Source organism: Lepidothrix coronata, unplaced genomic scaffold (assembly GCF_001604755.1).
Source record: "Lepidothrix coronata isolate B3197 unplaced genomic scaffold, Lepidothrix_coronata-1.0 Scaffold44, whole genome shotgun sequence".
In the NCBI taxonomy this organism is placed as follows: Eukaryota; Metazoa; Chordata; class Aves; order Passeriformes; family Pipridae; genus Lepidothrix; species Lepidothrix coronata.
In genome coordinates, this window is record NW_016690224.1 from 1,955,921 (window position 1) to 1,971,958 (window position 16,038).

A 16,038-nucleotide genomic window follows, 5' to 3' on the forward strand; every position below is an offset into this window, starting at 1 on the left:
CCAAAATATTCATTCGTTTCCCAAAGACTCTGTTTGCTACAGAAGATGCCTTTGAGTACAGGAAACAACTGCTGAGTAAGGTTCTAGTTCCCTTCCTCTGACACAGACTAAGCAGCAGGGCCTGGTGAACCGTGTTCTGGGCTCCAGGTTGATGTAGGAGATGCCAGGTTGGACTGGGCTTGGAGCAACCTGGGCTGGTGGAAGGTGTACCTGCCCTTGGCAGGGGGTAGAACAAGATGGGCTTTAAGGTCCCTTCCAACCCAAACCACTCTGGGATTCTGTGCACCGTGGTGGGAGCTGAGCCCCCTGGTCTGCATAGCTCTGCAGAATCCATGGAAAACTCAGTAATCTTTCTCCAGGGTGGGGAGAAATCACTGGCTCTATTGCTTGAGTCTTGGATCTGTGGCCTTCAGAGCTCCTCAGTCCTATGAGTCCATGCCTAGATGCACTGAGTACTTTTCTCTTGGAATTGGGATCTCACCTGTCTCATCCTGGTGGCACCTGTCTGCACCTGCCTGAAAAGCATAAATGAAGGGCACAGTACCTACACAGGCCACTCCTGGGCCTGTTGCTGTTGTGGCTCCTCTGTTCCCTGGTGGTTGTGCAGCCCCTCCTGTGCTGGTGGAGTGTGGGATCTCGGCTCCTCAGTCTCTGGTCCTGGAGGTACAAGTGATGTCCCTGCCTCTTTTTCCAGTTTCAAGACTACAGGCCAAATACAAAGGATTCCTTGGGAAAAGAGCATACCAGAAGAAGAGGAAAGCAGGTATTGGCTCTGGAGTGGAGGATTCTCTCAGGGCTGGGCTTTCCATGGGAGTTGTAGCTTTGGGAGGTCACAAATCCATGGTGCTGTGGGTAACACTCGTGGCTTCCCTGCAGGGCTGTGGGTATCGGGTGAGATGCAGGTGTCAGCTGCACAAAGAGCATTCACAGAGCAGTTACAGAGACCCTTTTAGTTGTGTTTGGCTCCTCACACCACAAGCTGCTCTTGGCCCCAGCCAGGCACCAGCTGTGGGAGCAGCTCTGAGCAGCAGCAGCACTTTCTGCCACACACATGGGGATGTTCTGGAGTACCCAGGAGTTGATTATCAGCTGCTGGGGGGAAAAAAACCCTTTTATCACATCAGACAGGCTGATCTAAAATCTGCAGGCTCGAAGGGCAGCTTTCTGAGATGGGCTGTGTGCAGGGACAGTGGGAGGCTGAGCAGTGACAAGGTCTGGCCCTGCCTTGGGGTTGAGCTCCCCAGTGCAGCTGAAACTGGATCAACCACTTATGATGGAGAAGAAAACATCCTAAACTTCTTGCTGTTCCCATCAGCTGATCTTTAGAGCTGCAAGAGAACCCGTTCTATCTTCTGCTGTGTGGATTAAAGGACAGCTTGGCACAGGCCCTCTGATACCTGATTGTTCTTGCAGCCATCAAGCTGGAGGCGTGTTGGCGAGGAGCGCTGGCACGGAAGGAGGCCAAGAAGAGGACGTGGGCAGTTCAGACAATCAGGAAGTAACTATCACTGGGGGGGGGTCCTGGGGAGGGCTGTGGGAGGGGAGTCCCAGCGTGGGGGGGGGTCCTGGGGAGGGCTGTGGGAGGGGAGTCCCAGCGTGGAGATGGTCTCTGGACAACGAGCCCAGAGTACTGACAGTGCAGGGAGTCAAAACCAGCTCCTTCCCAGCCATTTCCAAGCTGCGGTTATAGGTAGGAGGACAAGTGCCAGGGGTTGGTCTGAAATGCCTGGCACCTCCTCGGGAATTCTCTGACTGGCACAAATTTCTGTGGCTCTGATTTGTATTTCCAAACCATAGAATCCTGGAACGGTTTGGATTGGAAGGACCTTAAAGCTCATCCAGTCCCACCCCTGCCATGGGCAGGGACACCTTCCACTAGACCACGTTGCTCCAAGCCCCATCCAACCTGGCCTTGGACACTCCCAGGGATGGGGCAGCCACAGCTTCTCTGGGCAACCTGTGCCAGGGCCTCACCACCCTCACAGGGAACAATTGCTTCCTAATACTTTGCACACCCCTCCATCCCCTTTCGTCCTCCCTCTCCACTCCCTTAAACCCAGCTCCCAAAGTAGAGCTGATCTTCCTTTCAGACTCCAAAGCACCATGTTCTGGCCAACAGAACTTGGGAAAAAAAAAGTTAATATTTAAGACATTATAAAGCTTAAGATTGCCACTGCTGTACCTCTGTTAACATCAGTGATCTGTTAACCTGTTGTGTGTCCTCTGTCCCTCACCTCACTCCATGGATTTCTCGAGGTCACATGTCAGTTCTGGTTTGGTGTTTTCTGTAGGTTCATAACTGGCTTCATCAATCGGAAGAAGCCCCTTTGCCCGGAGAACAGGGAGTTTGTGAGGCTTGCCCAGTACAACTACCTGGTGAAGCTCCGAGACCACCTTCCAAAAAATGTCTTGGACAAGAGCTGGCTCCAACCTCCCTCCATCCTGGCAGAGGTGGGTGCTGCTGGAGGTTTTGGGAGAGGTGAAGGTGCTTCTGTTCCATGGTCATGTGTGTGCACTCCTCGTGTGGGAGAAGAGCAGGGATCTGCTGGCTTGTCCCCTTTGGAAGAGCCTGAGATCGGCTGTGTCTGGATGGGAGTGGGAGGAATGGCCCCGGGTTTGTGTTTCCAAGGGGAAGGAGGGAGCTCTGTGTTGTTTTAAACAATAGAAAGGAAAAATGCACAGACAGAAAAGTGAACTCACAAGCCCTATAAAGACAAAATTAATCCCACGAGCTTTTAGGCTCGTGGCACAGACAGACCTGTTTGCACAACTTCCCTACTGTTTTATTTTAACTTTTTTTGATGTAGACATCCGAGCTGCTCCAGAAGATCTGCATGAGGAACCTGGTGAGGAAATACTGCCGGGGGGTCACTGCCGAGAGGAAAGCGCAGGTAACCAACACCTGAGCGCCAGTGTGTGAGTTCAAACACGTTGTGCCTGAGTGACCCCTGTTCCCTATGGAGCATCTGGAATACAGGCTGCACCTCCTGCTGCTGCTGCTCTCACCCACTCAGGGATAAGAGCAATCACATGGGAGCCTGGAGTCAGGGATTCCTTCCAGTGTCTCTTGCAATGTATGGAGCAGTTCTCCTCCAGACACGTGGGGCTTTATCTTAGGGCATTAAAACTGCACTCCATGTAATTAGAAAAGACCCATAAATCAGAAAAATCTGTAGGATTGTCCCTGCTGCCCCTTTATTTGGTGTAATACAGGAATAGCCTAAAGCTGTTGGAAGAAATGCAGCACAATTCCACGATTCCATAGTCAGGTGGGCAGTGCATGAGTGGGAGGATGTTGGGCAGTAACAGTGTTCACATCAGACCTGATGTTCCTGATGGAGGATCTCTGAGGATAAAGGCTGTTCCTCCCCACCTCAGTTGCAGCAGAAGGTGGTGACCAGTGCTGTTTTCCGAGGGAAGAAGGAGGGATATGTCCAGAGCATCAACCAGCCCTTCCTGGACACACGGCTGAGTGAGTGCACAGCAACCCCCAGGGCCTTGGCCATGGGCTCCTGCTCAGGGAAGGTCTGTTGGACCAAACAGACTCATTTCCAAGAGAAATTCCCACCTGGCAGAGGCAGCATCACCTCCTGCATTTGGGCCCTGCTGTTGGAGTTCCTTCCTCTGCCATGTCTAGTGACACCTACTCAGAGATCAATCTGCCAGATTGATTCTCACAGTGGGGGTACTGGGATCCCTTTGGGACACAGAGCCAGAAACCCAAGCAGAATTCCCTGTGGGCTGGGGTGGATCAGGGTCTGAACCAACAGACTCAAGAATGGGCAGAAACTCCCAGTGTGAATTAATTATCAAGCAGGAGAGTCACCAAAATGGGTTTGGGGGTGGCTGGAAGTGACTACCCTCAGTTTGGAAGGGACTGTGCCAGAGGGACGAGGACAATTGGGATGAAGACAATGCAGCTCTCTGGTGTTGGCTGGGGCAGTGGTAACTGTCTGTGGCTATAGGTCTGTCACCTACACTCAGTTTCTCTTTCTGGTTTGCTCCTCAGAAGTGAATGACATAAACCCCAAAGTGCTGCAGCTCATCCAAGGGGAGAACATCAAGGTAAGGGAAGGACAGAACCCCTGGACTAGGCTTCACTGGAGTCCTGGAGCTGGTTGGTCACACAGGGCATGATGAACAGCAGTGGAGCCACTATTTCCTTGCTTTTAAATTGGAGACAGGCCTCAAAATGTACCTAAATAAGCTATTTAAGATTCCATTCCTAGCCCTGTTCGGGCTGTACAGGGCAGGAGCAGAGCCAGGGTGTACATGCATTTCCCATGGTTCTGGCACAGAGGGCACAGGGGACCCATCTTGCTCAGAGCAGGGTTCTGCTCTCTGGATTTCCCAGTACGAAGAATCCAGATCCCTGTGAGCAGAGCTTGGCAGGAGCTGCTGAGAGCTGGGCCTGCAGCTCCACAGGCAGAGCTGCCCCTCACTGAGCTGCTTCCAGTCAGGAAAACTCAACTGCCTGGCCCAGGCCCCGCAGCAGTGAAAGTGCTGATTCCAACTCGTTGTTTCCAGTATGTGACCCCCGTGATAAAATATGACAGGAACGGGTTCAAGGCACGGGAGCGGCTCCTGGTGCTGACCCAGAGCTCGGCCTACGTGGTGGAGGTGGCCAAGGTCAAGCAGAAGATCGACTACTCCACACTGAAAGGTAACTCTGGGAGTCCTTTGTCCAAGGCCAGGTTGGATGGGGCTTGGAGCACCCTGGGCTAGTGGAAGGTGTCCCTGCCTGTGGCAGGGGGTGGAATGGAATGGGCTTTAAGGTCCCTTCCAACCCAAACCATTCCATGACTCTGTGATGAGTCCATGAGTCGTTGTGGGGCTTCATGTCCTGTCAGAGACCCTGGGGGAAGGATGAACTTCTGAAACTTAGTCTTACAAAGATATTTAGAGCAATGATCTACCTGGGAACAGCTTTTCCTGGGGGATGGACAAAGGGTTTGAGTGTCAGCCTTGAAGTAGAATTTTGTAACTAAGAGAACACAGTTCTTTGCCCTCTGGAGCTGGGTTTGGTGGGTTTTCCTCTAATTTTGGATTTCTTTTGAAGGGATCTCCACCAGTAACCTGAGTGATGGGATCGTGGTCATTCATGTTCCAGAGGACAACAAACAGAAGGTAGAAAATTGTGATGTAGCTCCTGTGAGCTGGTAGTTAGAAATAAGGTTTTGTTGCTGATGCTTCCAATATCATCCTATAAAATACTGGGATTACATAATTACTGATGCTTATTAATTCCTCCTCATCAGACTTGTGCTCCAGACCATTCCCCAGCTACCTTCCCATATCTGGACATGCTCTTGCCTTTTTTTAAAAGCCAGAGTTGCTCTAAATCCTAAATAATCCCTGGAAAGGATGTTTAATTCGGTCACTTCTGCCAGGCAGTCACTGCTCTGGCATTCCAAAGGAGTCTCCCTGAGTGCACCATTGCTCTGTGGTCACGTTCTGGGGTGGTGCCAGGTGACTTTATCCCTCTTTTCTCCTCTCCAGGGCGATGTGATCCTGCAGTGCGAGCACGTCTTCGAGACGGTGACAAAGCTCTGTATGTTGGCCAACAAGCAAAGCCTCGTTAAGGTTGTGCAGGGAAGGTGAGGAAGGAAGGTGGATGGGCACCACTGGGCAGGCTGTATTCTATGGAAAAACCTGCTTCAAAACCTTTTAGGTCTGGACTATTCAGGTCAAGACTATTGCCCTCACCCAGCAGACAGTGCCAGAAGCTGGTCAGGTCTAATGCAGCAGCATTCCATGGCTTCCGTAGGCACAGGAGAGACAGGATAGGATGCACAGCTGCCTAAACCACAAACTTACTTATAGGTGATTGCACTTTAAAACCACCTTTTTCAGGTTCCTGCTGCTGTGTCCTGCACGTGAGGTTGTGAGTTTAGTGATTTCCCAGTGGATCCCATTAGCCCCAGGTCTGAGGAAGGCCAGCTGGAAAGTTGGGGGTCACCTGAGGATAAATGCTCCTCTCCCAAAGGGATTGAGGAGGCCCAAAATGTGACTGCAGAGCTCAGGATCCTTCAGCCACGGCCCCGAGCTGAGGGCAGGTGGATGGTCTGTGTCTCTGATCTCCCTGTGAATTGGAGCTGGCAGGTGAAACCTGCACTTCTGCTCCAGCTTTCCTCTCTGGCTTTTGCCTTTCAGCTGTAATTAGATTTGGTGTGTTCAGTGGTTTTCTCTAGGTCAGATCTGCTTAACTTCTAGTGCTTAATTGCACCAGGAACATTCAAAGCCTGGGCCAGGCAGGGACATTCCATTCATCAAACCCATCAGCCTGGGGGGATAATGCAATTGTTTAGGAAATTCACCTAAGCTGGGGCTCTGATCTCTCATCTAAGGAGATTTGCCAAGGAACAGAAATAAAGGGGGCTTAGAGTAAAGCCTATTGTGGGGAGAGCACTCCTGGGGGTTCTGTCCTTGCAGCCTCCGGTTCCGCATCGGCTCCGGGAAGGAGGGGACGATGGTGTTCACTGTGGGGAAGGAGCCTCAGGTCTTCAAGGACAAGACTGGACAACTAACAGTGGTAAGGCCTCATCTGAGCACGGGAATACACCTTGTGCTTCCTCCTGTGACACCCTACACCTGCAGAGAGCACAGCCAAGTGCCCTTCGTGGGAGTTCAGGAGGAACTGAATCCTCTCACAGAGCAGAGGTACAGGAGTCACTACTCACCAGTGTTTACCTGCCTGAGGTGATGCACAACAGCTGGTTCTGGCTATGCTGGGAGCTGCAGCTCCATGAATTGTGTAGGAATTGCCACTGCTGCTTGCCCTCAAGCTGGCCCAGGGATGGGGGAGCAAGGCTCACCCCTGGCTTGGTCAGTTAGAGAATTTAACCTAACCCAAATTCAACTAGCACCTGCAAAATGAGGTCTCAGGTGACATTTTCCACCTCTTATTGCCTCCCTCAACCAAGTTATGCCTGGAATTGGTTGGGGGATGGAGGGGAGGCACTTTGTGTCACCCAAGCAGGTCATGTGAGGAGCTGAGAGCTCCAAAGAAGAATTCCATGGAGGTGTAATACCCTCAGGGCACTGGTCATGACTCCTTTTTCTTGTCCCAGGTGTCAACCCAGGTAAAGTCTTGATGAGAACCAGTTCCTGTTCCTGGCCCTGCCTTGGCTGGGAGCAGAAAGGAGCCTGCAGGATGAGACCAGCCCTCACATCTCCCCTGGAATCTCTGATGCCACAGGGCTGCTGTGATTTGAGAGTTTGCTTGCATCTTTTAGGCTCTTTTTTTATAGCTTAAAACTACTCAACTATAGCTAAATAAAATCCACGATGTTGCTGTAACATTCCAGTAAGCAGAGATGCTCATTACACGGTCACAGGGACGTGTTTAAACCAAAAGCTGCAATTCCACAGGTAAAATGTCTGTCTCTGAGAGCTCTAACTGGTCAGGAAGGATTAAGACAGAAGCCAAAAGGCTTCTTTAGCTGTACTTTGAGTCACAACTCAGGAGAACTGCAAAAAGTGCAGATCAGTGATGTTAACTCTGGTCTGAAAACACCTTTTTTGTGGGCAGACTGGCGAAACCTTTAGCTCAGAATGATGAGAGGAGGGTCAGGGCAACAGCAGGGCTGGTGCAGATGGTTTTGGTGGTGCTTTGATTGAGCTGAAACTGGAGTTAAACTGAAAAATCCACGTTCACCACACAACCAAACAAAAACTCCCCCCTCCCCCAGTCAAAATAGCATCATCACAACACCAAGTGAAAATGGACAACTTACACCAAATCCACCCCTTGTCTCTTCACCACAATTACAGCGAAAATGCCCCATGCTCAGGTCCTTGACTTGCTGCCTTTACCCCCTGGGGCCTCTGCCCTGAGCAGTGCCAGGGGGTCAAATTAACTCCACAAGGAGGTGGTATTTCTCCCCCAAAGCTCCTCCCACCTCCATGGCCCACGAGGCCATCGTGCTTCCGACAAGTAATAAAGTGACTCACGTGTAAATATGAAATTTCTTCTAATTTATTGTGTTATATTAAAAAAACAAAAGTACATGTTGCAAACATCAACCATACAATGAGATCCAGCGGAAGCTTGTTTTGTGCCTAAGTCTGAACAGGAGAGAATGATTGTACAGAACAGGAATCTGCTGTTGTCCATGAAACAATTCCATTAAGACTGAAAGGTTCTACCTACACTTTGCTCTAAGGTGAGATGAGAGCTCAGAGCCTTCCACAGGTCATGGGGCTCAGGGGGATCCAAACCTGCTTCTGGGAGTGCAGGAGCAGCTGCTTTGGTGCTCCAGGTACACGGACACAGGTGGGGAGGTGTCAGCCTGGGGTGGTCACTGCCACCTCTCCTGCAGCCCCACCTGTGTTATGAGCTGCAGGTCCACAAAATCTCTCCCCAGGGAAGACTTTGCTGAGCTCTCCTGGACTATGCTGTCACTGCTGGTGGCTGGAGAAGGAAAGCAGACATGTCTGCTGTCCCTGGGATAATCTGAAGAGCTGCTTGTGCCCAGGACACCTGCCCTGAGCCCCACCTGCACCTGAGAGCTGAGGCAAAACCACTTAGAGTAACGAGGCTCAGGAGCTGAGAGCATTTGTGCAATGGCATTACCAGAGTGTGCACTCAAGGACAGGGGCAGGAGGTAAAGGACACCCCACCACCACAGCACAGCTTTGTGCACCACTCCAGCACAAAGGGTAAACTCAGGAGTGTGTTAAGGCAGAGTCTGCCCACAAACACAGGAACAAAACTGAAACTGGAGCTTAAACTCTCCTGGAGTGACTTTACTAAACCAACAGCTCTACAAACCGCTGTACAAAGATTAAAAACAACCATTCCCTGTTTTTTAAAGAACTTAGTTTGCAAAACCCAAACGAGAAAAGCCTGAAGCCAGTTAAGACTCTATTTACAGAGAAGTTAATCACATAGATGTGACCTGTCAGGTGCTTAGCACTGGTGTCACCTCCTGGAGCTGAACCTGCTCTGCCCCATGGGACATGGCTGGAGTTTGTCTGGGGTCTCCCATCTCCCAGGTAGGTCAGACCCAGCTCAGCTGAAGGGAGCAGGGATTGCTGCAGGACTGTTGGTGTTCTACAGTTCTGGGCTGGTGGTCCTTGTTCACCCACTGCTGAGACACAGAGTCTCAACCCCTCAGAGGCAGCAGGTCTGTTACAGAAGCTCAGAAACCCAAAACAGCCCAGTGACACACCAGTAAGTGTCAAAGTACACAGTGCTGGAGAACCAGCAATCCAGGACTTCCCTTCCTCGCTCCCCAGCTTATCTCAGCCAGGAGGGGAGAGGCTCTGGCTCCTTCAGCCCCTGCACTCTGGACTGCTACAAACCCAAACAAGTGTAAACTCAAACTAGAAGCCCTGAACTGTCAGGACAGAACTGAAGCTGCTGAACCTCAGGGTAACTGTTAAGCTCTTATAAACCAGTAGCTGAAGAAGAAAGAGGAGAAAGGTACAACAACCCCACCTGCCACAGACACCAGCTGCCCATAACTTAGAGAAGTCTTTGGTTACTAGAAAGATGTCCTCAGCTTAACTTTGAAATTTTTTAGCTTTACTTGATGATGCAAAATTCTACAAACACTTCATATTGAATTTCAGCCCCTCCAGACAAGCTCTGAGTAACTGGGGTGTAACTGCTCTGTGGAACAGAAGCCTTGGGGTAATAGGGCTGGTGGTGCTGCAACACCTTTGGTTTATAACTGTTCACATGCCCTCAACAGCCCTGAGCCAGGAGCAGGGATCCGTGGAGCAGAACACAGAGCTGCTGTTCCAGAGGACTCTGGCAGTTAAGGGCAGTGCTAAATATTCCAGAGAAAGGGTCGATAGAAACTCTAGCCCAGGCCAGAGTGCTCCAGTGTCGGCCACAGTGCTGCTGAATTGGGAGTTTAACACTTCCTACCTCGGGTTTCTCTCCCTCCCAGGATTTGTTACCTGAACTATCACAGCTGTGGTTCTGCTTCCAGCCCTATGGAATGATACCCCATCTCCCACCATCATTGTCACTTGACTCCACAACATGCAACGGGAGCTGAGGAGGTAGATGAAATATTCATTTACAACAGAAAAGCACTCTCAGAAAACCAGACTGCCTTCTCCACACTCTGCCCTTCCACACACAGCTGCCTCTGCTAAGAAGACTTGGAATATGCTCAGGATAAAGTCAAAGAGGGAATATCTGCCTCTGGGCCACTGTCTGCTGCTCTTCCCTGTGGTGCTGCCCTCATTCAGAGCAAGGCAATGCTCCTGGATCAGTTCCAGAAGGGAACTTCTGCCTCCCCACCAATGCTCCCCTGCCACGGAGGCACTGAACCTGCTGTGACTCCTGAGTTATTCCTGTGACTCCTACACAGCACAGAACACACCTTGCTGACCTGGGAGCTGCTGGAAACCAACTCCCCAGCTCCAGGCTCAGGCAAAAGTTCTAAGCAATAACCAGTACCAACATCACCCTAAGGGAAAGCAATCACAGACAATTTGCTCCTGATCCTCCTCTTTTTGGAGGAATTTTAACCTTGAACCGCAGGGATAAAGCAGGGAGGGGTCTCCCCTCAGTGCTGCAGAAGCTTCACTGAACCCTTGGAGGGGCAGGTCCTGGGAGCTGTGGGGAGCCAGAGCCAGGCCCAAGGGAGCAGCCCCCCTGCTTTGAGGGGTCCCTCTGCCCCCAGCACTCCAGGAACATCACCAGCCAGTGCCATTTGTCCTTCAGGGAGTCGCCCCAAGGCACTCCTGAGCTCCCAGCCCTGCAGACCCGGGAGACAGGGAGCTGTGCAGCAGCTCTGTGTCCAGATCCCAGCCTTTCCTGAGTGCCAGGAGTGTGGGTCAGGGAGTGCCTGGAGGGAAGGAGGATGACTGGGCTGGCTGAGCTTTTGTTTGTTTGTTGTTTTGTTTTGTGTTTAAAGTGCAGGATAATTACCAAAGCCAAAGGCAGCCAGCCCTCCTCCTCTCTATCACAAAACAGCAACAACAAGAGTGCTAAAAATTCAGAGCATTTCTCCAGCTGCTCAACAGGCCCTTACAGAACCCACCGTACACCCAGTAACCTCGCTTATTCTTGTCCTACAACTACAGCATTTAAATACCCCAAATAACCTAGAGTTTGTTACAAAACATAATTTACAGACTGTGCTGGGTAGAAGTTGAACTTCCTGGTCCTCTGTTGCTTGCCCAGAGCTGGGGCCTGGTGCTCACCTGGCTCACTGGTGCAGGTGGGCCCTGTCGTCAGGGCGCTTGATGTGGATCCTCCTCACGCGCTCGATGCGCTCCCGCTCCTCGTCCTCCTCCAGGTGGTGGGACCGACCAGCTGCCCCCCCTGTGGCCTCCAGGAGTGCATTGTCAGGTCCCCTCCCATCCTGGGACTCGTAGAGCAGAATGTTCAGTGTCTCCTCATAAATTCGGGCTTCTGGGAACTCCACCTGCACACCCAGGGAAGAGGTCACTCTTACCTGTTGCCTGTCACTGCAGGCACCAGATTACCTCAGTTTTAACCCCTGATACCTGTTTTTACAATTTCTTAATTGCACTCCAGCCACAGAAATTATTTCTGGCACAACCCTTTCCATTCCATTATTGGCTTCCAGCCTTTGAGACCCTGCAACTAGTTGGGCTTTTCCCAAAATCACTGTACACTCAGGGCAGGCTCAGACAGGTCTTTCCTGGGAAAGGTAAGAAGCACAGGGAACATGTGCCATTGCTTGCCTGGATCCCTCTTTACACAGGGATGTAGAACCATTGAATGATTTGGGCTGGAAGGGACTCTAAATATCATCTAGTTCCAACCCTCAAACCTGGTTAAATGCACAGGTTTAGCCTAAAGATGAAGAGCTGGACTGAAGGTGCCTTATGGAATATCACAACTGCCCAGTGCTACATGCCATTGCCAGGTGGTCCCTGCTCTGAGCCCCAGGAGGAGCTCCATGTGCCACCCCTCTGAGAAGCTGAACAGTGCCAGTGTTCAGCCTGGGGCAGCTGTCAGGGTACCACTGTCAGGCAGCAGCAGCAGGGCCCACGGCAGGCACATCCCAGGTTTCCCCATACCTTGGTCTGCTTCTTCTCGGTGGCGTAGACGATGGAGGTGCAGCAAACCTCGGCGATCTTGCGGCCCTGCCCGTAGAAGGACCAGCAGCAGATCTCGTCCCCAATGACGTCCTTGATGAACAGCACCCGCCCGTTGAACCGCAGTGACAGCTTGTCAAACAGCTCGATGTTCTTCAGCATGTTGTCGTCGGAGTTGCTGGGGGATGGAGGCAGCAGAGATTTACAGAGCACGTGGAACAGAGCAGGGGGCATTTAAAGCCCCAAACAACCAGCTTCCTTTCACTTACAGTGTCATAGGATCACAGGATGGTCTGGGTTGGAAGGGACCTTAAAAGATCCAGTTCCACCCCCTTACCATGGGCGGGGACACCTTCCACTAGGACCTGTCCAACCTGGCCTTGAACACTTCCAGGGATGGGGCAAACCCAAGACATTAATTCTTACTATTTCACTACTACAAGCAGGAAAACCTGCTGCTGAAGCAGCAGCAACTCAACAGCAACAGCCCTGTGAACAACTGCCCAAGGCCATTTCACCTGTGTGCAAAATCCTACGGCTCAAATAAAGCCATTCCTGAGCCATTCCACCAGCTGGATGGACACAGTATTATGCCATGAAACTTAAAAGGGCAATGATGACAATTTCACCACTCCCTGAGCACAGTGCACCATGGAAGGCTTCCTGTACTCAACTGTCACACTGCAATCCATGGGAAAGCAGACAGCACTTGGCCAGGAGCCTCTGCCAACTGCACCTAAGGATAAGAGGAACTGCTCTGGCACAGGAATAGCACAGGCTGAGCCTTCCACTGATGGCAGCAGACTCCCTTCTGACTCAAATTTGAAATTAATTGGGAAAAAATGGAGTGCATGCCAACACCAATCTGTTATTGGGTCTGGGGGAAGAAAAAGGAAACGCTTCTCGTGGATTTCAGTCTATGAAAAACTTCCAACAAGTCAAACTGAAGTCACTTACCTTGTGTAGGAATATTTGTTGTTGCTTCTGTTGTACAACAACTTCACTGCTGGCTGTAAGAAACAAAGCCCAGATCAGTCACAGGAAGCACAGTGAGAGAGGGAACCTCAGTCGAGCCCCGGGCCCCACACAGACACTCCAGAATTCCCAGTTGGATTTTGGTGGTGGTGTTACTGCTGCTGCTGCAAACCTGTGATGCATAGGTTGGCAGTGGGGCTGCAGTCCCTCCTGACCGCTTCTGGGACTGGATCCTCAGCTACTCTTAGAGATGATATATCCTCTGCCTTTGGATCCTCAGCTATTCTCACCTGCCCTGTGCCTTACCACCACCCCCTGCCATGGCCAGGCACACCTCCCACTATCCCAGGTTGCTCCAAGCCCCAACCTGGCTTTGGACACTTCCAGGGATGGGGCAGCCACAGCTTCTCTGGGCAACCTGTGCCAAGGCCTCACCACCCTCAGAGCCAATTCCTTCCCAATATCCTATCTAATCCTGCCCTCTGGCAGTGGGAAGCCATTCCCCCTTGGCCTGGCAGTCCACCCCCTGTCCAAAGCCTCTCTTCAGCTCTCTTGGAGCCCCTTTAGGCACTGTAAGGGGCTCTAAGGTGTCCTCACAGCCTTCTCACCTAAACACCCCCAGCTCTCCCCAGGGCACAGCCCGGCCCCTCTCACCTTGTTGGAGGTGGCGATGAGTTTCTGCTCCTCCTTGGAGGAGGTGATCACCGGCACTTTGCAGAACGGCTCGTACGCGTCCTTGTTCTGTGGGAGCAAGGACCACGCAGCAGCTCAGTGACACGAACTGTTCCAGTTTCATTCCAGCCTCCAAAACCACCAGTGAGACCAGGAGAAATTCTTGCTGCCCATCCCCAGCAGCCTCCCCTGGCCCCTCCCCAGCCCTGGGCCCCACCTGCAGAGCTGCCTGGCACTCGTCCACCAGCCCCTGCACCAGGTAGTACTTGGCCTCAGCCAGCAGCTCCTCGATCTCCCGACGGCTCTCCGGGAGCGGCACGGCCCCGTCCCGCAGGTAGTTCAGGATGGTCCCAAAATGCTTCCCACAGCGGTCGATCAGGATCCAGCCTGGGGACAGGGAAGAGCACAGTGAGGACAAGCAGAGGCAAATGTGGCAAAAGGCCCTGACGGTGTCAAAGTGCTGACAGACAGACAGAGGGACAGTCCCTGCCCTGGAGCTCAACAGCACTGCCATGTACGGACCCCGGTGGGAAGAAAATCATGGAATGGTTTGGGTGGGAAGAGACCTTAGAGGTTATTTAGGCTACTCCCCTGTCACAGGCAGAGACACCTTCCACTTGTCCAGGTTGCTCCAAGCCCCATCCAACCTGGCCTTGGACACTTCCAGGGATGGGGCAGCCACAGCTCCTCTGAGCAACCTGTGCCAGGGCCTTACCACTCCCATGGAGAAGGTTTCTTCCCAATATCTCATCTAAATTCCCCTCCTTCAGCTTAAAGCCATTCCCCCTTGGTCCTGTCACTCCAGACCCTTGTCCAAAGTCCCTCTCCAGCTCTGGAAACCCCCACCCAAAGGGGTTCTAAGGTCTCCCCAGAGCCTTCTCTTCTCCAGGTGCACAAAAAGAGCTACAACCAGAGCTCTCCCCAGAGAGCTGCAATTGCAGGATCCACATGTCACCTCTGGGTGCTGGAATCAGGACCCTGAGGAACACAAGGCAGTAGAGGCTGGAGTCTCCCTGCCTGAACAGATGGCCACTCTCAGGCTGAGGCTCAGGAATGCAGCGAGGAAACGCTTGTGGGGAAGGAGTCATATTTTGGACAAATAAGGAAAGTAGGTTAAGGCAGACCCTGGGTGTTCTGCATGAATGGAATTACGAGTAAAGTCTGAACATTTGGTTCGGTTTGGAAAGGGAACACAGCCCTTTCATGCTGTTCTGAGGGAAACTGAGACACTCTGCAGCAGTTTTACTCCAGGCTTCCCATCTCCCTCATTCCTGCTGTCTGCAGAACACACAATGTGTGCTCAAAGTGTGATTTTACAGACTAGAAACAAACTGGAAAGCAGGAGGCAGAACTAGAGACAGAGAAATCACGGAACAAAGGACTCATCCAGGCTAATGAATGCATTACACTTATCCAAGTGGAGCAGAAAAAAGCCCATTTGGCAATGCAGAAGTATGGAAGCAAGAAATCCCATTTTAGTGGGAGATCTGGTGGAAGGTGTCCCTGCCCATGGCAGTGGGGCTGGAACTGGATGATCTTTAAGGTCCTTTCCACTCAAACTATTGTTTGGGATTCTGTGACAAAGAGGAAGCACAAGCCATGGCAATGAACAAGGACATCCATATTCCACAAGTGCAGATGCTGCCCAAGTTCACCAGAGCACACCAACACCCAGGGAGGTAAAGGGTAAGCTGAGAGCAGAATTAGCATCCCCAAACTTCTGCTATCCTCTCTAATTCCTCTGTAGGCTGGAAAAATCTGCTGCAACTTCATGTTTACAGATGGTGAAACCAAAGCAGAATTGCTCATTTCCATGTGGAAGGAGAGGAAATGAGAAAACATTTGGAGCAGTGTTGCAAAACACGAGTGACCACTAAAACAGCTTTAAAAACCTTCTGTTTCACCCAAACAGCCCAAACGAGATGACTCACAGGGAGGTGACCCCAGCGCCCCTCAGCCACGGCAGAGCCAACAAGTGGGTTGAGCTGAAGTCTGTTAGAGTTGGTTTTTAGTTGCAGTGTTACAAAACCCTCCTGTATCCATTTAGGCAGAGATACAGAATCCACAGGCTGTATGTATCAGAGACCATGGGATGGTTTGGGTGGGAAAGGACCTTAAAGCTCATCCAGTCTCACCCCCCTGCCATGGGCAGGGGCACCTTCCACTATCCCAGGTTGCTCCAAGCCCCGTCCAACCTGACCTTGGATACTTCCAGGGACAGGGCAGCCACAGCTTCTCTGGGCACCCTGTACCAGGGCCTTACCACCCTCACAGGGAAGAATCTCTTCCCAATATCCCATCTACCCCTGTCCTCTGTCAGTTTGAAGCCATTCCCCTTGTCCTGTCCCTCCAGACCCTCGT

General features: G+C 51.7%; 2 protein-coding genes across 2 annotated transcripts in view; one reads left to right on the plus strand and one right to left on the minus strand.

Moving 5' to 3' along the window:
- MYO1H (myosin IH) overlaps positions 1-7,210 on the plus strand; it is a 17,761-nt gene extending 10,551 nt beyond the window's left edge. Inside the window, exons 17-28 of the mRNA XM_017813940.1 lie at positions 6-75; positions 695-763; positions 1,414-1,498; positions 2,292-2,451; positions 2,808-2,891; positions 3,379-3,472; positions 4,010-4,065; positions 4,528-4,663; positions 5,060-5,127; positions 5,500-5,597; positions 6,433-6,532; positions 7,071-7,210. Coding sequence (XP_017669429.1) covers positions 6-75; positions 695-763; positions 1,414-1,498; positions 2,292-2,451; positions 2,808-2,891; positions 3,379-3,472; positions 4,010-4,065; positions 4,528-4,663; positions 5,060-5,127; positions 5,500-5,597; positions 6,433-6,532; positions 7,071-7,094 — 1,044 coding nt within the window. The 3' untranslated portion in view covers positions 7,095-7,210. The remainder of the gene's footprint in view (positions 1-5; positions 76-694; positions 764-1,413; positions 1,499-2,291; positions 2,452-2,807; positions 2,892-3,378; positions 3,473-4,009; positions 4,066-4,527; positions 4,664-5,059; positions 5,128-5,499; positions 5,598-6,432; positions 6,533-7,070) is intronic.
- Positions 7,211-7,956: 746 nt separating this feature from the next.
- Positions 7,957-16,038, minus strand: part of KCTD10 (potassium channel tetramerization domain containing 10) — a 13,237-nt gene continuing 5,155 nt past the window's right edge. The window contains exons 3-7 of the mRNA XM_017814292.1: positions 13,895-14,064; positions 13,660-13,746; positions 12,988-13,040; positions 12,013-12,208; positions 7,957-11,390 (exon numbers count right to left, since the gene is read on the minus strand). Of these exons, the coding sequence (XP_017669781.1) occupies positions 11,172-11,390; positions 12,013-12,208; positions 12,988-13,040; positions 13,660-13,746; positions 13,895-14,064 (725 nt within the window). The 3' untranslated portion in view covers positions 7,957-11,171. The remainder of the gene's footprint in view (positions 11,391-12,012; positions 12,209-12,987; positions 13,041-13,659; positions 13,747-13,894; positions 14,065-16,038) is intronic.